At 38.8% G+C, this 21,371-nt stretch overlaps 2 protein-coding genes across 6 annotated transcripts; both read left to right on the forward strand.

The window, feature by feature from the left end:
- Positions 1-49: 49 nt before the first annotated feature.
- On the forward strand, positions 50-9,814 carry LOC110003034 (uncharacterized). Of its 2 annotated transcripts, none has more exons than XM_065957136.1 (27): positions 50-638; positions 1,543-1,594; positions 1,697-1,714; positions 1,809-1,880; positions 2,187-2,279; positions 2,588-2,707; positions 4,267-4,347; positions 4,447-4,536; positions 4,635-4,712; positions 5,021-5,101; positions 5,248-5,340; positions 5,443-5,511; positions 5,960-6,046; positions 6,127-6,219; positions 6,363-6,446; positions 6,540-6,638; positions 6,729-6,797; positions 6,946-7,014; positions 7,141-7,200; positions 7,302-7,385; positions 7,479-7,559; positions 7,754-7,843; positions 8,000-8,083; positions 8,645-8,713; positions 8,811-8,936; positions 9,025-9,175; positions 9,304-9,814. In XM_065957136.1, exons 1-27 carry the CDS (start codon positions 318-320, stop codon positions 9,770-9,772), a joined length of 2,883 nt encoding a protein of 960 aa, XP_065813208.1. In that variant the 5' UTR covers positions 50-317; the 3' UTR covers positions 9,773-9,814. The 2 variants fall into 2 exon arrangements, with proteins under 2 accessions (XP_065813208.1, XP_065813207.1); XM_065957135.1 differs by having other exon boundaries at positions 52-638; positions 4,629-4,712.
- Positions 9,815-11,607: 1,793 nt separating this feature from the next.
- Positions 11,608-21,370, forward strand: clpxb (caseinolytic mitochondrial matrix peptidase chaperone subunit Xb). Of its 4 annotated transcripts, none has more exons than XM_020658997.3 (15): positions 11,608-11,869; positions 12,421-12,498; positions 13,714-13,874; positions 13,997-14,111; positions 14,811-14,965; positions 15,089-15,248; positions 16,274-16,315; positions 17,152-17,328; positions 17,464-17,628; positions 18,206-18,294; positions 18,531-18,695; positions 18,787-19,092; positions 19,633-19,725; positions 19,818-19,924; positions 20,060-21,370. In XM_020658997.3, exons 2-15 carry the CDS (start codon positions 12,444-12,446, stop codon positions 20,148-20,150), a joined length of 1,881 nt encoding a protein of 626 aa, XP_020514653.1. In that variant the 5' UTR covers positions 11,608-11,869; positions 12,421-12,443; the 3' UTR covers positions 20,151-21,370. The 4 variants fall into 4 exon arrangements, with proteins under 4 accessions (XP_020514653.1, XP_020514666.1, XP_020514660.1 ...); XM_020659004.3 differs by having other exon boundaries at positions 11,610-11,869; positions 18,793-19,092; XM_020659010.3 differs by lacking the exon at positions 16,274-16,315.
- Position 21,371: the final 1 nt, after the last annotated feature.

Raw genomic sequence — 21,371 nt, forward strand, 5'->3', positions numbered from 1 at the left:
ATGTTGAGAAGAAGAGCACTACAATGATGAGAAGTACAATTTGTGCACAACATGTCACTCTGGAAATATTCCATTGATTGCTTCTAAACCAAGTGTGACTTGAGATTGTAACTATTTGCCAGATGCTACTTGTTGCGCAATGCATCACATGGTTCCCACTGTACGTACAGACAGATTTTGACATGTTTATTCCTCTGCAGCAGCTTACAGAGTAGATTCCCTCTGACGTCTCATCTGCTGGCAAGTGTTCAGAAATGTGCTTGTGAATTTCAGAGCCCACAGATCACTTTGCAGAAGAGGACTACGACGCAGCAAACATGAAGAAGAAGAGTGGAGGTTTCCTCGTGTGGAAGGTGCTTCTGTTTGGGATTTGTGTGCTGCTGCTCCTGTGCTCAGCATGTTTGGTGTTTCTGCTGGTTCGACAGAAAGAGCTGACAGAGGAGCTGGTCAGGTTGGACGCACAGATGCAGGTGCTGTGGCAGAGCTGCGGGGTAAAGGTGGGAATCAAGCCCACCGAGCCTGTAGTGGATGGAGGGCTGACGGAGCTCCACCGCAGCAGGAGAAACCTGGAAGGGGAAGTGACACAAAGCCAAGAAGAAAAGGATATGCTGATGCTGATGACCTACTCCATGGTTCCTGTAAGATACACCATAAATATGGGCTCCTATTGAGAAGTTATTGCAGACTCAGATTGCTTGAATGAAAGAGTGATTCATAAATGTCTCATTGTGTTGTTATGAGAGAGAACAGCGGAACAATCAGCAACTCTTTGCTGTCACATTCAACAGAAACATCTCCTCCTTTTTCCCTTTTGGGATGAGAAGCACGTATGAATGATGCAAAGAATCTCAGAGTCTGTTGCAGAGATTAAGAAGGAGTTTTCTTTTCTTCTCAGTGTTTCCTGAATAAACACTTTGAGCATGCAGTGGAGCGTGAGTGTTTCCTGTTCCTCCCTCCTCTGTAATTACAACTACAGGGAGTGGCATTTCAGCAGATTCTGTTTGACTGCATGATTATGTTTATGTGTTTATGTGTATTTTCCTTCAAATAGAGATTAGATATAGAGATGCACATTAATTAACAGGAGTCCTGAGATCAGTTTGTTAAGCTGTACAGGCTTTTAAAAAAATCTGCAGACACTGTCAAACAAGGCATCAAGTTTATTGCAAACATTAAGTTAAATCATTCATGAGATAATTACTATAAATCAATAACTGTAAAGGCTGCAACTAAGTATCGTATCTTCCCCTTAATTATTCAGTTATTAATTATTAAGCTTCAAGTGTGTCATCTGCTCATCTCGTCTGCTTTTGTCAACTGACTAAGGATTTAATAGACATTTAAGAAATGACCACGTAAATGCTGTGGACAAAAAAAGACGATCTTCTTTTAAATTCCTAAAACAAAAGGCAAAGTTATATTTGAAAAGATGTCCACGTTCTTTCATGTAATTTTAAAAATCAATCTGCCTGACCTTAGAAAGCTTCCAGGTGTACTAACAATCAGGCCTGACCTTGCCGAATGGTTCTTTCTGTTTTTCAGATCAAAACCTTCATGAATCTGTGTAACAGCTCCCGAGGAATTTGTTTAACAGGTACACTTCATAAATAGTCTCCATTCCAGTGCTTTGGTCTTTATGGTCTCTGACGCTTTTACGTTATTGGATTTATGTACATTTTCTTTATTTTTCCCTCAGGCCCACCTGGCCCACCAGGTAAAATCAGACACTTCAGTTAGCTGCATCTACTACATGATGTAAGTAATGTAGGTGAGTTGTGTCCATCAGTCACAGTGTTTTTGCCTGTTAGGTTTGCGTGGTAGACCTGGTTCACCAGGACCTCAGGGTGTGCCAGGGACTGAGGGGAGGCGAGGAAAAAGAGGTGAGAGATCTGAAGTCAATTATATTTCCACTCACTGCTTCCTGTAGACTAAACATAGAAGAAGTGTGGACTAGAGCAGATGAATAAACTCTGAAACTAAAGTCTGAAACAGTCTAAGTTGTTCGAGCGAGTCTGCAGACACCTTGTCCACATTTGATTCTTCAGGGAAACTAAAGGTTGGTTAAGCAGGAAAATGTTAACTGTGCAGACTACAGCTAAATGCTGTTTGGTGTGTATGAACCTCCTGCTTTTCTTTCCAGTTTTGACTCTGAGGTTTAACTAATGGCAACACCTCTCAATGACTAGGACCTCCAGGTGAAAAAGGAGAACCAGGACCTAAAGGAGACCCTGGTCCTCCTCGACTGAAAGGCGAGACCTATAATGACATTTTCATTGAAGGTGAGAGGTGACAAACAAATACAAACACAATACAATCATGTTATCCTGACGTAATAGACAGACTGAACTTCAGATTTTATTTAAGGAAAATAAATATTATTTCTGCAACATCAATAGGAAAAAAAAAATCTCAAATGAAAGTTTGAAAATCACAGTAGAAAATGTAACATTCTCACATATCAAGAACAACTGTAGACTACCACTATTATTTGTTTCTGTTATTTCTTATTGTTGTGATGTAATTAGTCTTTTTTTTTTAGCTCAGTTGTATAAGCCGGATTTTCTGCTTCTGCATGTATTTTTCCAAGGTCCTCCTGGTCCGAGGGGTCCACCAGGTCCGCCTGGTCCACCCTGTCCTGCTCATTATTGTCATGAAGCAAGAAACAAGATCTTCAGAGAACACATCCATCAAACCAACACGACATTGGGTGAGGACACCAATGGAGTCAGAAACATGCTTCATTTTTTAAAAACTCCACAGAAGTGACAACAAGTGGTTCACCAAGTCTTCTGAATGTCAAACACTCAGCTCTTTAGACATGTATAAACCGTCCTTATGGGGGAAATTTAGTTCAAAATAGGATGAGGCATAATTCTCATGCACCAAGTCAAGAAGACATGGGACACAATGAGTCAACAGGTGAAAAAGGTCTGAGCACTAAAATAAGAATCTGTTCATTTTGATTTCAGGTTGTTTTAATTGTGTCTACTTCTAATGTTTTTACTGTTAAGCCATGTTGTCTGTAAATTTAATTTACTACAAATAGACGGACAGGGATATCACTTTTATTTCACTCTTCACTATTACAACAAAAACATTAAAAGGTGAAAAGCAACCAGCACAGCAACTATCTAATTGGGGAAGCCACGGGCTTTGAATGCTCAGAGTCTCATTATGAAAGATACAAACATGTAAACAAAAAGAACCAGAGCACCACTGCATAGTTTACACACATTACATTAAAACACAAGAAATAGACACATGATCTCAGTCTTAGCTGGATCCCGATCTCATACAAATCTCTAAAATGACTGCCAACTTTTCAGCATAGAGTCTGAGATCACGCCCTTCCTGTCAGAGCATGCAACACAGATCCTGGTATGGGCTCTTTTTATATTGTTCATACTACAATCCTTGCTGGGAGGTCTCCCTGCATGCACATTCAGACCTCTGCAGAAGAGCTAGAACACAGCAGTATGACTGGTCTTTAACCAACTCAAAACAACACATCTAACTCTGCTGTTCAAGTCCTTCCACTGGCTCCGAGTAGCTGAACACAGCAAATTCAAAACCCTGTTGCTCGCTTACGAAACAACAACAAACAAGCTCCTGCCTGCCTTCACTCCCTCATACAGGTGTATACTCCCTTCCGCCAGCTACGCATTGCCAATGAAAGGTGCTTGGTCCTAACTTCACCACAGGGCCATAAGTAGCTGGACTCTCTTCTTCTGTGGCCCTCGGTGAATTGATTTAAAAAAAAACTCCCTTCAATCTTGCGGAGGCCCTTTAAAGACCCAGCTCTGTCATGAACACCTACAAACTTAATAATATTAATGTTACTGATGTTGTGATGAAGAAGATATTGCGGCTAGTGTTGATAATAATATTTACAATGATGATGATGATGATGATATCAAGTGGCCGCTTGTTGATGTTGTTTTTGATTATATTCAAAAAAATAATAAAACTTCTATACACTCTGTGCATTGCGTGTGAGCACTGCCTCTCATCACCTTTTTTCTTTCTATATAGATCCTTGGTTGTGTTGTACTTACTCTCAGATGTACGTCACTTTGGTCAAAAGCATCTACTAGATGAATTGTACAATCGTAGACTATCATCATTTTAATAGTTTGATGGTTTTAGGCCAACAATTATCTATGGCGATTCCATTGCTTCTATGAATCTGTTATAATGGTTACTAAAGTTTATGAGTGAGAACAATCATCAAGTTAACCCCTTCATGCTCTTATTCTGCACATTTAGATTCCTCTCCTCTTCTGAGCACAGAGGCCTTCAACGACACTGAGGCAGAAAACACCAGCAGCTGGACAGCTGTTAAGCCTGGTAGGAAAACAAATCAGAATTTACAGATACAATTAAATAAAAATTACAATAGCTCTTCATTTTATGATGTATAATATTGCAATGTCTTTATTTCCTCAGGAACGCAAAGACCATTTCCAACCACAGACAAAGTGAATCGTTTGGATGTGACTGATTCAAACAAACTTCTGGAAACCACTATGGAAGCTGGTGAGGAACATTTTTGAGAGGCAAAAGTGGATTTTTTTTAAGTCTTAAACCAATAACTTCACTACTTTTTTAAATATATATATTTTTTCAAGTGTCAGATCACCCAGAGAGTGGCAACGACACCTTGAATCACTCGAACACAGAAAATGTTACAGAGACACCGACGACATTAAGAGGTACAAACTGTTTTATTCTTAATTTTATTGATTCAATCTTTATTTCATCTCAAGGAATCATATAGGGCGTACCCTCATTCTCAATGATGTCTAGAATACAATTTAAAGATAGATTCAAAAAATAAGTGAGAAGACAAAGACAAATAAACCAAAAATGTAATTTTGAGTATCAAGAAACTAACCAATCAGGGAAGGCAGAAATTATAGAAGTTAAAAACAGTCACATACATGAGCAGAGTAAGTTGTAACCCTGTTTTTAATTTGACCCATGATGAAAACTGTCCTGAGTTTGAATGTTTGTTCTACAGCCCTGCTTCCTCCAGACCGGACTGAGAACAGTGAAACCTTTGATGGCAGCAGAAACAATGACTATACACCCATGAGAAGTGGTAAAAAAAACTACAATATCTTTGATTCTGTCTTTGATTTCTGTGTCAACCAACTCACCTGTGCTTATTGTAAGCCTCATATTTGCTCAGAATGATACTCTGCTGTATAACCACATACTGCCCTCTGTTTGTTTTACTTTCTACAGAGTTAGTATCACCCAGTCCAGACTACAGGCATAACAAAAGGATTCAAACCAGCACAAAGAGTGCAACAGAGGCATCAGTCAGCTTGTTACCAGGTGGGATACATGAGACTGAAATGTGTTTACCCACAGAGTTCATTCTCCGCTCATCTTATGAAACTCACTTGCCTTTCCATCGTGTTTTGTCTCCACATCCAGCTCATGAGGCCAGAGGTGTTTTTAATGTCACTGACTCTGAGAAAATTCTAGAAACTCATGAGAAATCAGGTGAGACACCTTCATGACCAGACCTCTGCTTTGGTATTGGTGTCTGTTTTGTTGTTTTTGTAATTCAACAGAAATTTGACCAACCTGTTCAATCCTGAAGCAATTATTCCATCAGAAAAGAAAGGAGAAATTAATCATAAAGTGAGCACATTTGAAAAATAGCTATCAGGGTTAAAAGTGTAACACACCCCTCTTAATTGTAGTCAAGTTGCAGTATAAAGTGGCAAATCGTGAATGTAACTGTGCAAAGGAAACATGCCAAAATCACATCTTTAAAAAAAGTGCTTTTTCCATTGAATCTCTTCACTGTGTGACCATTTTTCTCTCTACAAGTCACAACCAATTGGTCTCCATCTCTGGTGTGAGCCGCTGTGGTATTCTTGCAAGATATGCAAAACAAACTGTTACAGAACGCAACACATTGACTTCAGCTTTTTTAATTCTCTAGAGTCAATCTTGTTTCATAAAGACGACAGCCGTGACCTCCTGAATGACCCCAACAGTGTAACAGAGACACCAATAGAATTCATAACAGGTAGATGAAATTCATTTTGAATTAGTAGAGTAAAACAAGTTTAGGGAACATTATTTTAAATGTTTCATTTTGTTTCACAGCCACACTTTCTGCGGACAAAAACAATGCTGCATTCAAAGAAAAGCCCCTGAAAAACAAAAGTGTAACTAATAACAAGAGACGGACCAAAACTGGTGGGTACACTTTGTAACTTCAAGCTCACATTTAAGTACCACACAGCTATAAATGATATGATATGCTGTTTGTAATTTCAACCACACAAATATTATTTGATTCACTTCCGTATTTGCATCATATCTGGAATTCCTTTCTGCAGAATCATCAGCACATATTCCAGTGGACAACTCCAAAGACGTCTTGAACATTGGCGATGCGACAACACTTGCAACATTGAAATCTGGTGAACAATGATTTTGAGCAGCCTGGGGACTTCTTTGGAAAAGTAGCCTTTGATATATAGAAAAACATGTTAAACCCCCATTTTTTTTTGTAGACTCTGTGTCATTTCAAGATGACAGCATTGGCACCCTGGATGACTCCTCCCATGGAGTGAATTTTACATGGATACAGACATGGATGAGATTATTCACCGGTAAGAAGTACTGTGTTTGAGTTTTGAGTGAAACAACTAGACATAACTTTACACTATTTTATTTAACAATTTGATTACATGTTTTTACAGCGTCAATTTCTGCACACAAGACTGGAGATAAATTCAATAAGAGTGGAATCATAGCAGAAACGTCCACAAGTAAGCATTAAGAAACTGATGTTTACCTTTGATTCATTTTTTAAATAATTCACTCATTCAAGGGTTCATTAAATACATTAGAAGTCGTATAAACTTTCCACTTTCTCACCTGTTGAGGTGCCCACTTAAAAGGTTTATTGTTCTTTAGACTCTTCGTATTCACAGAAGACCAACAGCAAGCCCAATTTGACAACTAAAAAGAGATGGACAACAACTGGTGAAAAACTTTGTTGATTTTAAATTTTAAAAACACAAGTTTAAGATTTCTATGGTCTGCTGTGGTGAATTGAGACTTTTTATCTGACTAATCATTTCTGTACTATATTTTCCTTTCTTGATTCAGTTCCACCAACAACACGTCCAGCCAATGACAAAAGAGATGTATTGAATTTTACAGACATTGGTAAATTTCCAGAAGAGTGTTTTGAGTGGTGGGAGGACTATTATAATAATCAATTAAAAAATACCTTTGATTCAGAACTTTCTTATTGATGTTTTAAATAGGGACAGTTCATCAAGAGTACAACCACAACAACTTGACTCACTCCAACACAGAAAATGTCACAGAGACACCAGTGACATTAACAGGTACAAACTGTTGGCTATTATAAGAAGACTCTTTTCTGCCCAGCATCTCAATTATTTCAAATGTATATGGATGTCTTTTTATTCTTTCTTCAGCTCTACTACCTCCAGACATAACTGAAAAGAGTGACCCCTTCAGTGGCAGCGGGAATTTTAATGATACACCCATAAGAAGTGGTAAAACATGTTGTATGAACTACTGTATGTTTGTATCAATATTGTGCATATACAAAAAAAGGTTTAAGTAGGACTTTATTTTAAGAATATTGAAGTTATTTTGATTTTTTCCACAGTGACTCTTGTATACTACACAGGGCCAATGCACTATTCAAAATTGAATTGATTTAACTAAAAGCTCATTTTCATCCAAGGTTTTCGGGTAGAGATGACCTCTAGTGATGACACCTGGAACGACACCATAAGAGATAAAACAACACCAGCACCAAGTACAATATTAACAGGTAAAAATAATTCTGTTCTTAATTCAATTATTAAAAGTTACAATGACACACACACACACACACACACACACACACACACACACATATATATATATATATATATATATAGTTGATTTAACTAAAAGTATATACTGTATGTACACTGTCAATTTTCAGCCTCACTTTCTGTTGTTGACCTGGCTAAAAAGAAGGATGCCTTCAAGAACAGTGGGATACCTAACAACACAGCCGTTGAAAGTGGTAAGAACCGGTCTGTGGGACCATATTTGGCTCAAATGTTGACTTGTTAACATTTAAATGCTCAAGACGTATTTTATTACAGGGTTCAGGATCAAAATATTACCACTAGGGCTGTCAAAATACCATGTTAATTTTGATTGATTAATTAAAGACAAACTAACAAGTCAAAAAATGAACGCTTATTAATTGCAATCTGACATCAAATATCATTGCTACACTGATACAACCATCGCTGCATACAGAAAACAAATCTATATATTTAAACTTGTAAAAATATGAACAGAACCGAAGCTCTAAGTGGACATTCATCCATACACTTCTCTGTCTTACTGTGAGCAATTCTGCCTGGGAAAATGGGAAAACCAGCTCTATGAAATGAGGACAACATAAGAAATAAGTCGAGACCTTAAGGAATAACTGGTACTAATGTACAGTAAAACCAGTGTTGTTGTTTTGTAATAAGATAAATAAGTCAAGATCTTGAGAAAACAACCAAAAATTGCTCATAATCATTTGAATAAGGGGTACATATATAAATTCATGTCTTTTCTTTTTCCATAGATTCATTATTTCAAATTCAGACCAACAACAAAATCAACAAGACGACCAATGAGAGATGGGCAAAAGCTGGTTTGAGGATTTTGTTAAATTACACTTCCAACTATTCATCCGTCTATATATTTGATGACATGTTGAACTACTAAAATAAATGTCTTTATCTGTTTAGAGTGCAGCATTAAAACTATTAGATGTTCGGAGAGAGCCACTGAGATGCAGAGCACTTTTGGAGCCTGGATGTCCGATGTGTCTGAGCCGGATGGAAGTCGATACTGGCTGGCCGAACATTTTTCAGGTGATTTTTACAGTAATGTCTGTCTGCAGTTTATCACAGGGAATTGTCAGAGAGATTGTGAATTCAACCCAAACAAATGTCTCTTCAGGTCGACTTTTGACGGAGCACAGGGATGTTTCCACTTTTCAGAGCAAAGGCGACAGAACTATAGACATGAAGATGTTCTACCAGGGCTGTGGTCATGTTATTTATAAGAAGTCATTGTACTTTCAAAACGCAGGAACAAACAGACTAATAAAGTAAGTGTTTATGTTAAAAATGTAGAACACTTTGTTCTTGTCTTGGTAAATTATCCATACTAATATTTTCTTTTTTGTGTGACCTTTGTACCAAGCTTCTTAACTTGCACATGATCATTATTTTACAGATTTGACCTGAACAGCAGGAGGACCAACACTCTGATCATGGCAAACAGCAGATATAACAACCTGACCTATCTTTTCCGCAACTCTAAGACATACTTCAAGTTTGCTGTGGATGAAAATGGTCTGTGGGTGATTTTTGCATCAGATACAGATGATAACATAATGGTTGTAAAGCTTAACTCTGACACATTCTCTGTAGAGTCCATCATTAACACTCACTACCCCACAGCTAAAGCAGGAAATGCTTTCATTGTATGTGGTGTGTTGTATTTTACAGATGTTAGAGACAGGAGAGTTACATATGCCTTTGATTTAAATAAAGAGAGTCCTCAAGATGCAAGTTTTGATCTGAAGTCTGCTGACGGCATCTTAGCTATGCTGTCATATTATCCCAACCAAAAGCTTTTGTACATGTGGGACAACCGCAGCCTGAAAACATGCAAAGTTAAACTCAAATTCACGAAGCAATAACCTCAGGTTTTGTAAAATGAGCAATAAAATATTTTTATAATCTCCCTTCGTTTGTATGAATTCCTTGACACAGTGAGGAGGTCTACCAGGCTGCTGGTAGAGGTTTAACGGGTCAGAATAGAAATGGTTTGCATAAATGTGTGAGCCATTTATCAGATACCTGATAACTAATACACGTGTTGTTCCAAAGTGAACAAAATGTATCTCCTTTGCATGGATGCATAGATTTATATGACTGATATGATTTATGGTATAGTTAGAAATGAAGACATAATAGATCACACAATTATTTGTTTATTTATGATTCACAGAACTATGAGAATAAGGGAGTGTAATCATGGAACACTTGTGTGACAATTAAAAAAACAAAACAATTTGCCAAAAATCATTTTAATGTTTTCATATTGTGTGGCTACTATCTTTTTTATTTTCCTAGTTTTATTGTGTGATATTGTAAATATTGTTACGGCACATTATGTGAGGAAACACAGAAGCAACACCTTTTCCTGAAGGCTGCAATGAAACAGCTCATTGCTTAACTTCCTATACTGTTTGGGCTCAAAGCAGACACTCTCACACTAAAAAAGAACATGATTTGTTGCAGAAAAGCCTGAAAAACTGGATTACCTACTGGGCAAAGCACGCATACGAGTTGGGGCCTCAGATCCCAAGTGACTTCAAAACCCCAGCAGGCTCTTTTTTTTGTGGGTTAAAGGTAAAAGCAATATGAACTTAAGAAGGTTCTGCATAATTACATTATTTTGAGATCTGGTCTGTATGGAAACCTGGTATACAAAATAAGTACACAGTAAGAAGGAGGTGCTGCTGGATCAACAACCAACTTTTCCCACCTCTAACCTTCAATTAACTTCTAATAAACATTTTTGCCTCAAGCAGGAGCCCACAAAGCAGAGCTGAGATCCCCTCTTTAAGGACAGTAATCTTACCATTTCTGTTAAATTTAGAACAAAATGTTGCTGACTTCCCTGTTATCTATTAACACAGCCTACGCCGGTGAATGATTTATATGTGGTGTAAGCTAGCACCCTAGGCTGCTGTAATGTCAGTCAGACTAACTCCAGCAGCGGAGCAGCCTACATTGTAAGATTACTGTATTACTGTATATATGTGTACTAATAATGTAATAATGTAATTTGAGTGTTTATTGCATGGCCTTGCGGAAAACAGTCATTACATTTCACTGCACATCTGTATGAGCATGTGACAAACAAAAATCTTGAGTCTTGAATTATTGTTGATTAAATAAATAGATCAGCTTGCTCATGTCTATTGGATTTGATAATTTGCACAAGTTAAGACCACAGACTACAGTGTATTTCAATGAGTAGATAGTGAAAAAAAAATGTGCCTCATGACTGATGACATAAGTATTTACATTTTTGCAACCACCAAAATACTAAAAAAAAAGTCCCAGACCAGGACCACCTGAACGCAACACGACCGCCTGTCTACCATGGGGTCCAGGGCCTTCAGCCGCTCTGTGTTTTTAATGTTAATTCTATCGTTGTGTTGTTACTTTGTTGTTTTGACCTTGAGAGTTTTGAAAGGCGCCTTTAAAAAAAAATGTATTACTGTCTTATTATTATCATTATTTAACACAATTTCTTCACAACGTTGTTTATTCACACATTTTCGAGGGAGCCTTTAAACGCACCAGCGTTGCGTTACCGGCCACGCCCCCTTTTCGAAGAGTAGATCTCCAAGTATCCGGATGGGTGCGTCGTACATTTGACATACACACGACCTCCATGTTGCTTACACCGGTTACGATGGTTTGAATCACGTCTCCTAGCTCCCGTACGCTGAACGTAAGGCCGGCTAGCTAGTTGGGCATCCGACCTAGTTCACAACAGCAAAGCGTTACATCACTTCGGGCCGTGTCCCACCTGGCCTTAAGATAGCGTTATATACCAACCTTATAGAATTAAGCACTGTGACACTAGCATGACACGCTGACTTGTCTATTTTACACATCAGTGCGAAAGCTGCAGTGACTTCGCATTATTATTATTTTTTTATTTTTTTTGTTTTTCCAAAGGGGGGGCTGTCAAGACGCGACTGGTTTCATCGTGCCCTGTGAGTAAAAAGAAAACTGTCGTAAAGCAAGTTTCTCTTAGAGGTGTAAAAATGTTATTGTGAGAATTAACTTTCTTTGTGTGACATTAGCTGTTTTTAGCTGCGTGTTTTTGTATCCACTCCGCAGGAGGGGGGGATGGGGAGGGGGGGGGGAGAAAGCAGCGGAGCTTTAGCCGCTGTGCACTGCCTCTGCTGCGGGCCCAGCTTAACCAGCTAACCGTAACCTTTCCGTGTATTCCGCGCTTCACAACGTCATTGTTTTTGTTTGTTATTTGTTGACAGTAGGAGGCGATGGGAGTTACTGTAGTTGTCAGTGCATTCCCGGTGGTTTCGTAAAGATTTAATGTGCTGTTATTTAGGCTTCTCTCACGACCACCTTCAGCAGTGAATGACCTGTTTTGCTAATGCTAACAGTGACGTTGAAGTTATGAAATGTGTTGCCGGCCTCTCCTGTTCGCCTGCTGTCTGTTAGCTGAAGGCTAATACAGCAGCTACCCACCCCCCACTTTCCTCCCCGAGTACATTGTGTTGACTTTCTCTTTCATTTTCAGGATTTTAAGCCAAAAGAAGAGTTATGTCCTGCCCATGCACTTCGGCTGCAAGGTTGCTTCTGAACACTGCCCACAGAGGTGAGATTTGGGGAGGGAGGAAGCACACCTTTTCCAGATGGACCAAAAAACTGCATGACATTGTGTGCTCTGTGATCTGGTACAAGTCTCCACTTCACACTCACTGCGCTGTTTGTTATGACAGGCACACAGCAGGTGTAAAAGTTACTCATACATGTTGAAGTATTTGCAGCTAAGCTTTTTTTTTTTTTTGCATCAAGCAGCATTATATTTAAGAGTTGAGCAGGATTGGATTAACGCATAAAAACAAAACAGTGTGATGTAGTTTTGGTTAGCTCACTTAGACCTTCACAGTAGAACAATGACAAATCACAGTAAAAATAAAAATGTATAATTATCATTGCTTAACAATAGATACAACCTGTTGAACCATACCTATATGTCATTAAGTTTTTTTTTACTAATGAACTATTTAACATTTATAACACTACCCCAAATTCAACATGCTTGGCTGCACCAATTTTTTATTAAAAAATACCTTGTTTTTCTTAATAAATCTGATATTGAGCATCGATAGAAGGAGTTACAAAATTAATAATATTAATAATAATTTATGCTTATATAAACTTACTTATATATTTATATATAAATTCGTTTTTACACTCTGTCTAGTAAAAATGCTGCATAAACAGGATCCTATGGACATGCACTAATGGAGAGGTCTCAGAGTGAGGGGGCTGCCCACAGTGGGCGCTCCTGAGTTTGGGGGGGGGGGGGGGGGGGTTAGGTGCCTTGCTCAGGGGCACCTCTGCGGTGCTCAGGAAGTGGACTGGCACCTCTCCAGCTACAAGGGCAATTTCCGGACCTGGTCTGTGCCGGGACTTGAAACGGCGACCCTCCGATTCCCAACCCAAGTCCCTACAGACTGAGCTACTGCCGCACCACCAATTGGGGGAAATTTCCATAAAATATTTGTTAAGTTTTTTAGGTGACATCTTCAGATTGCTCGTTTTGTCCAACCAGCTGTCTGAAGCTCAAAGATATTCCTTTCACTATCACACATGGAATTTTACCACAATAGAGAAACTGAAACCAACAATTGTTTGATATTTTTACCCCAATAAATGGTAGAACAATAAATAGGTCTTTGTCTAAATATATTAATATAATACACAGTGTAATAGATATGAGTTATTTTACTTGGAGATTACTGCTTACAATTTTTTAAAAGGGTGATTTGAAGGAAAACTACTAAACGTGATTCTTATGTTCCAGGATTGTCCTGCTCTCGGATCCAGTTGTATTCTCTGAGTCGTCACGGGTCTCGAGAAACTCATTTACCCCCGCGGGTACGAGTAAGGTCATTTTCAGAGACGTCTGTTTGCTATGCCTCCAAAGATGGGTCAACAAAGGATGGTGGAAGTGATGGCGGGAAGGTAATATTCTGGAGTAATAATCTTATTTGAAGCTCTTTTTCCCCTCATGGTCTATAACAACTCTTTTTACATGTTAGTGATCATATAACTTAAGATGTGCTGACACAGTCGTGTTTACACAGAAAAGCATCAGTGAGGGAAAGAGACTATCGGGCTCTGGAGGATCAGGCAAGGGGGGGAGCCAGCTGCGCTGCCCTAAATGTGGAGATCCTTGTACACATGTAGAGACCTTTGTCTGTAAGTAAACATTCTTTTTCTTGATGACCACTTACCAAATAAAATGATCTAAGTGAAAATGACAGCTTTGTGCCACATGAGATGAGCAAATAATCATTTTAATCAATGGTTTTGAAATGTTTTTATTTTGTTTTACCTTAAACAAACTTCCTCAGTATTAATTCAAACACACAACACAAAGTTCACCACAAGAAACCACAGTAGGTCATTTCCAATCACAGTTTGTCAAAATAAAGTCCTGCAAATAAACACTGAGGTGTTGGTTATTTTTGTCTCATGAAAGTTTCAGATGCTCTGTTGCAACATTTACAGTGTACGTTTCCAAGCTCATTGACTGTTGTTTGTAAGATGACGTAAGGACGTTTCTCTTTAACAGTCAGATGGAGGTTTTTGCCGGTGATCATCCTCTCACCCGGGAAAATCACTGTTCACCCTGATTGGAACAAAAAAAAAAATCACTTAAGTGATAGAAAGATCATTTGTGTCTCCTAACTAATGCACAGACAATCTTTGGATTAATAAAAACAGAGTAATGTAACAGATAGATTAAAGGAACTTAAAATTGTTAATTTAGATTTTTGTCATTGTTTGTATTCTTGATGTTGTTATTTGGAAATTAAAATTATTATTAATTCCAAAAGCTTTTTTATAAAACAGGACGTACGACTTTTAATTAAAACATGTTTTGTTCTCTTACAGCATCGACACGATTTGTCAAGTGTGAGAAATGCCATCACTTTTTTGTGGTTCTGTCTGAAACCGACTCCAAGAAGGGGCTAAACAAAGAGCCAGAATCTGCTGCAGAGGCAGTGAAATTGGCATTTGCGCAAAAACCTCCCCCTCCTCCGAAGAAGGTGAGATATTGAAGCAGAAACCAGACAAATATTTATTCTAAATGACTCTCACTTTAGTGTAAAACATCCTGTTATGATAGTCCTAGTACTTGTTTTGAAATATGAATTACCTTTGGTTTCCAGATATACGCCTACCTCGACAAGTATGTCGTCGGTCAGTCCTATGCAAAAAAGGTGTTAGCAGTTGCAGTGTACAATCACTACAAGCGCATCTACAACAACATCCCTGCTGGGAGTCGACAGCAGGTGGAGGTGGAGAAGCAGCCCACTCTAACACCTCGTGGTCAGTATTATTGTCTTAAGTATTATTAATTACACTTACATTAATTAATTCACTGTTGATTTTCTGTCTGTAATCCAGACCATCATTGCAGTTTAATGTGAAGATTACCATTGTGCAAAAATCCAGTTACCGTAAGTGTTGTAAGGATTATTATTTGGGCCTGTGGCCTTTGTGATGGGACATGCATCAAATAGGGTCATGACCAGGGTATGACCCTGTGAGCAATGTGACAAGGACTGTAGTCTCTGTACAGGGGGCTCCTGCTCTACCAACCGAGCTAAAGTAGCATCCTGAGTTTTTGAAAAACTAAAATATTTTCCTGACAGTATGTCAAAGTTCCCACAATAAAAAAAAAAAAAAAAAAAGTGGTTGTTTGGGATAGAGAAACTTTTAGTTCTTATTTGTCGGTGTTCGGACAAAGTCTACTTAACTCAAGTATTTAGTGGCGAGCTTTTTCCTAATTTTTAATCCGCTTTTTGCGTCTTTTTGTAATACCAGACAACACAGAAAGACAGAAAATAAAATGAAGGAAAGAAGGAGAAATGAAATGCAGCACAGCCGGTCATGCCACTGTATTTTAAGTGATTCTGGGATTGTTAAACACTTTTATTTTTAAACACAAAAACCAATCTGCAAAATGGATGTATACTATATCTTAAACAGGGCTGTTATAGTCGAGCTCAATATATAACATTGGGCTATACTAGCTGCAGTTCAAACAAATGCAAAATTATTACACCTTATCAATCTTGGCAAAAATCTATGGCACAATTTAATTAATATTTCAACATAATGAAGAACGATTTACTCCTTTAAAACCAACAGGAATGAATGATAAGACACATTATCATATATTACATTATCATATATCAACACGCTTGAATCATAATCGGTATCATTTGGCATTTGTTCAATGATTATCACACTCCAGAACAGATCTTTTTTTGCAGGACTGTACTGATAATGTCATAATGGTAATAATTAATGATAATATTGATTTGAGTACTCTCATCCTCTCCCCGTAGAGCTAGAGATGAGAAGACGAGAGGATGAATACAGATTCACAAGTAAGTGATTGGTCCTCCTTAGTTTTATCTTGATCAGTCTAAAAGTTTTATAAAAACGTTGGAAAAAAATCTCTGCACACCTGAATGTGTGACAGGTTCACTCGAAGAGGGTGAAACTTGAAGACAATGAGAGAAGCTCCTGCAAACTGTCTCGCTTTGTTCTGACAAATGTGTTGAATCGCACAACAATTAGGTCATCAGGTATGATCGGGTAGAACAAAATGCTGTGTGATTCATTATATCAGCATAAAGCCGGACAGTGTGCAGGAGCTTGTCTCATTGTCTAAGTTTAAAAGTTTTTTTGAGTTGCACAAATGCCAAAATGTACAGACCCCTGTGGCTCCTCCGATTGATTAGATACTTATAGTAATCTTTTAATAGTCATACTCAATCATAATTACTAGAAGAGGAACTTGATAATCAACTGAAGCCTCCCAAGGCATTTCATTTTGACCAGATGCGACAGTTAACATCGTATGAGGAAATGGTGTTCAAGTTCAGCAGTGACCGATAACTGTGTTTATTCACCCACTTAGCATGTGTACAGATAGTGACGCAACAAATCATGCTTGTTAATCTTTGACACTCCGGACAATAAAATAAAGTAGCCCAGTGACCTACATTCACATCAACTTTAGCTATTTTCAGTCTGGCTCTCATCACTAAGTAACTTCACCCGGGCAAGGACCAGGGCACCCAATATTTTTAGCCTGTACATTGAAACTGTTGCTAAGCACTATCTGACAAACACACACACACACACACTGAATGGCTTGTCTACATTGTCCAGCAGTTACAAAAATTGTTCAGTTAATTTATTTTTCTTGTCTCTGCAGAGCTGCTGCAGATTGCAGGGATCAGTCCACATGGAAATGCTCTGGGGGCGTCTATGCAGCAACAGGCGAGCCAGCAGGCACCTCAAGAGAAGAGGGGCGGGGAGATCTTAGACTCCACACACACTGAAATCAAACTGGAGAAGAGCAACATCATACTTTTAGGTCCAACTGGCTCAGGTTTGTTTTCGGTCAATGTCCTAATTTATAATATTAATTGAAGTGCTCTGCCACAGATGCAGATTTGTGTTAATATAAATCCATTTAGCAAATTTAAAATGTATTACAAATAAATGTTGTTGTTTTTTTTTACAGGGAAAACATTGCTGGCTCAGACACTGGCACGTTGTCTGGATGTTCCCTTTGCCATTTGCGATTGTACCACGTTAACTCAAGCCGGATACGTGGGAGAAGACATCGAGTCAGTTATTGCCAAACTGCTCCAAGATGCCAACTACTCGGTGGACAAAGCACAACAAGGTAGGCAGAAGGACCACTCGTAACAACACTGTAGATTCCCTTGTTAACATCGTACCACATTTTCCTGTTAAACACAAGAATCAAAACAAACAGCACCAACAGTGTGTGTTTGTACGTACGTGCACTTGTATTCTGTAAATTGATATCATGTTTGAGATAAACATTGAAAAGAATTACATTTGGTTGAACTTGCTGAATTCTGTATTTAATTAAAAGCTGATAAAAACAAGTCAGTGCAAGAAAGGTACAAATAAAAAAGAGATTTCACATGAACTCTTTTAAGTTTGTATTAACATGACACAGTGACAGTGACTCTGCCCTCTGTTTTGCCTACATAAACTCATAAACCCGGAATAGGAAGGCAGCAGGAGGTAGTTAAACACATGAGACCAAACTGGAATGCATAAACATAAACAACAGGGTCTCAGAGTGTTTCCTTCACATTTCAACACTTGTGTAACTGAATTAAAACTGACTTGAGTTAGGTGTATTGTGTAAGCCGAATTCTAAAGTAAACATTGCATACGTGTGGGGAGTCCTTGCGACAACTGAATATGTCTTTGTATTCAATATGCAGGTATTGTGTTTCTGGACGAGGTTGATAAGATTGGCAGTGTGCCCGGAATCCATCAGCTGAGAGACGTAGGAGGAGAGGGAGTCCAGCAGGTCAGTATTACACCTCAATTCAACTTGATCAGACTTATAATGCATTTATTTATGGACACTAAAGTGAGAGTGAAACTGCTAGCACTACATTTTAAGGAGTTTGGTTCGAAAAGAACACTGTCAGGATTAAACAATACACTGTAACTAGATTCCTGTTTTTGTTTCATCAGTCCAGGTCCTGCTTTGATTTACCTCATGTAGATCATACTTTTTTTTGTCCTTTTCCTCTCTGTCAGGGTCTGCTTAAACTCTTGGAGGGAACAATCGTCAATGTTCCTGAGAAAAATTCCAGGAAACTGAGGGGAGAAACAGTGCAGGTAGACACAACAAACATCCTGTTTGTTGCATCCGGTGCCTTCAACGGACTAGACAGAATCATAAGCAGAAGAAAGAATGAAAAGGTAAATTCAAACAAAGCTTTTATCTTCGGACATTGCAAACAAATAAAAAATACATGTCTTGTAATCTTACTTTATCCCTGTATTTCATGAGTTTCAGTATTTGGGTTTCGGGACTCCCTCCAATCTGGGGAAAGGGCGACGTGCAGCGGCTGCCGCAGACTTGGCCAACACCAGCGGTGAGACGGACACAGTTGCAGAATTAGAGGAGAAGGACAGGCTGCTGAAGCATGTAGAGGCCAGGGACCTGATTGAGTTCGGAATGATCCCAGAGTTTGTTGGCCGTCTCCCCGTCGTCGTTCCTCTGCACAGCCTGGACGAAGAAACACTAGTCCGAATCCTGACTGAACCCCGCAATGCTGTGGTGCCCCAATACCAGGCTCTGTTCAGCATGGACAAAGTAAGGGCTCTGAGGCACCGGGTGATACAGTAAAGCATGAAGCCATGCTTAGACAACAACAGCAATTTGTAAAAAAATAAATAAATAAAGGGGAACAAAAAGGCAACCTCTTTCATGAAATGGGATCACTCTGTGTGGTGAGAGGTTCAATTAGGGGGCGCCGTCAAATGAGTAAATCCTGGCTCAGATTCATCCAGTCAAAAAAAAATGCAAATTCCTGATGGATTACTGCAATATTAACAGCAAATGGAAAATGTTTGCTTTGAGTTTTAAGTCCCTTTTCCATGGCATAAAGACCCTTGAGTATTGTTTTGATGAAACCTTAAATTCCTGGATGTGCTGCACAAGCTGTCCTTTCTGGGCCATAGTTAAACCTGATAAGCACAGCCTCTAGAGCTCAGGTCCCTTTTTCATTTAACAGATCTGCAGGGATTTGTGTTGTTGTTTTTGAGAGATTTATTTATTTATTTATTTTTTAGAACGATGACTTGTACAGTTAGTTAGTACAACTAAAATAAATCTGCATTGTTTTTGTTTTAGTGTGAACTTAATGTGAATCAAGATGCCTTGAGGGCCATTGCCAAGATGGCTCTGGAGAGAAAAACTGGAGCTCGTGGGCTCAGGTCCATCATGGTAAGTTATTTTGCTTAGGGTTACAAACATATTACTTCCTGCAACTCATAAAGTCTAAACTCAAAAACGAATCAAATATTCTCTATATTCAGGAAAAGCTCCTTCTAGAGCCCATGTTTGAGGTGCCACACTCTGACATCATGGCCGTAGAGCTGGACCAAGATGTTGTCCAAGGAAAAGCACAACCCAGATATATCAGGTCAGTATCTCTCTGCCCACAAGACAGGGCCAAATATGTGTTATGGAAGAGATCAGATTTCTCAAGCCCAGCACTTTGTGTCTCTTAACGTAGAGTGATTTGAAACCTGAACTGGACTTTCCATTTGAATTTCAGAGCGCCAGCTAAGGAGTCTGCGGAGGAGGAATACGACTCGGGCATTGAAGAGGAGAACTGGCCTCGGCAGGCAGACGCTGCTAACAACTGAACAAGTAGCTCCTTTCACCTCGAACTCCCTCTGAAATCAATAGAATACCATGAACCTTTGGATGCCAACTCTGGGTTTTACTATAGCTCCTGACAAACAAGCTGTGGACATTGTGTTAGATGTATTACAAGCCGCTGGTTCTCACCAAGGAGTGTTTCAGGATGAACAAGTTAAGAGAGCGTAACAACCTTTTGGTCCCGTGCATTTGATGATAATTCTCTAGCGGTGCGCTCACAGCTATGTGGACCTTTATAAGAAATTTCAATCTCTGGGGATTGTTAACATTTTATCTATATAAAGATAATGCAATTTTATTCATGAAAGGATTTGTAGTTAGTTAATTTGTTTTCTCTTTTTGTGGTGATAGGCTGTCATGGTAAGGGAAGCAAATGGAAAGAATGGGATCATACTGCACACTTGAAAATGTGAGGCGCTGAGAGAGTGTAGATGTGATGTTACCATGACAAGTGATGCCTTGAATCATAAGGGCATAATATTCCATGACGCATCAATATTTTGATGTTTTCTTCTGTACCACCATTGTAATAATGGTGTTCACAGTAAAAACCGGGCTGTAAATGTTGAGCTACACTGCCTAGGTAGCATTTGTAAGCAGTTTGTATGACATTACCTCTAATTAGGGGAACACATCGTGTCATGTAAAGCACCAGCACACAAAACAAAGCAGGTGAAAACTATTGGTGACCTTTAAAACAGCCAGAATGGTTATTTTCGTTATTTAGCCCATTTCCTTTTTTAGCCCGTTGTTTAGGGAATATATATGTTAACTATCAGACCTCTGGATCACAGGACTAGTGAGGAGGGCTGTCTCTCTAAGCAGGTTCGACAGGATAGCCAGCTTACTTTGAAGTGTGACTGAAATAATGCCTTCATAAACATGTTCTTAGACATAATCTTGAACTTGTCATTCAACCTGATGATGCATTTCATATCAAAGCAATCATCAGCTGGTTGCTGCTCTAAACCTGCTTAGTCAGACATTCCTCAGAACTACACTTGTAGTTTGATTTTCTTTGTTTGTTCCCCAGCATTGAAAACGCAACTTCAGTGATGTAATCTTCTGTTACTTAAAGGTACTCAATACACATGTTTGTACTCAAAGCTCCACCTTATAGCTCCATGACTGAACCATGCTGCTGTACTCCCTAAAAACGCTGTTGTGCTTTAAAATGAGATTAAACTAGAGCTGTTCTCCTTTTG

This window comes from Labrus bergylta, chromosome 7, assembly GCF_963930695.1.
Source record: "Labrus bergylta chromosome 7, fLabBer1.1, whole genome shotgun sequence".
Lineage (NCBI taxonomy): Eukaryota > Metazoa > Chordata > Actinopteri > Labriformes > Labridae > Labrus > Labrus bergylta.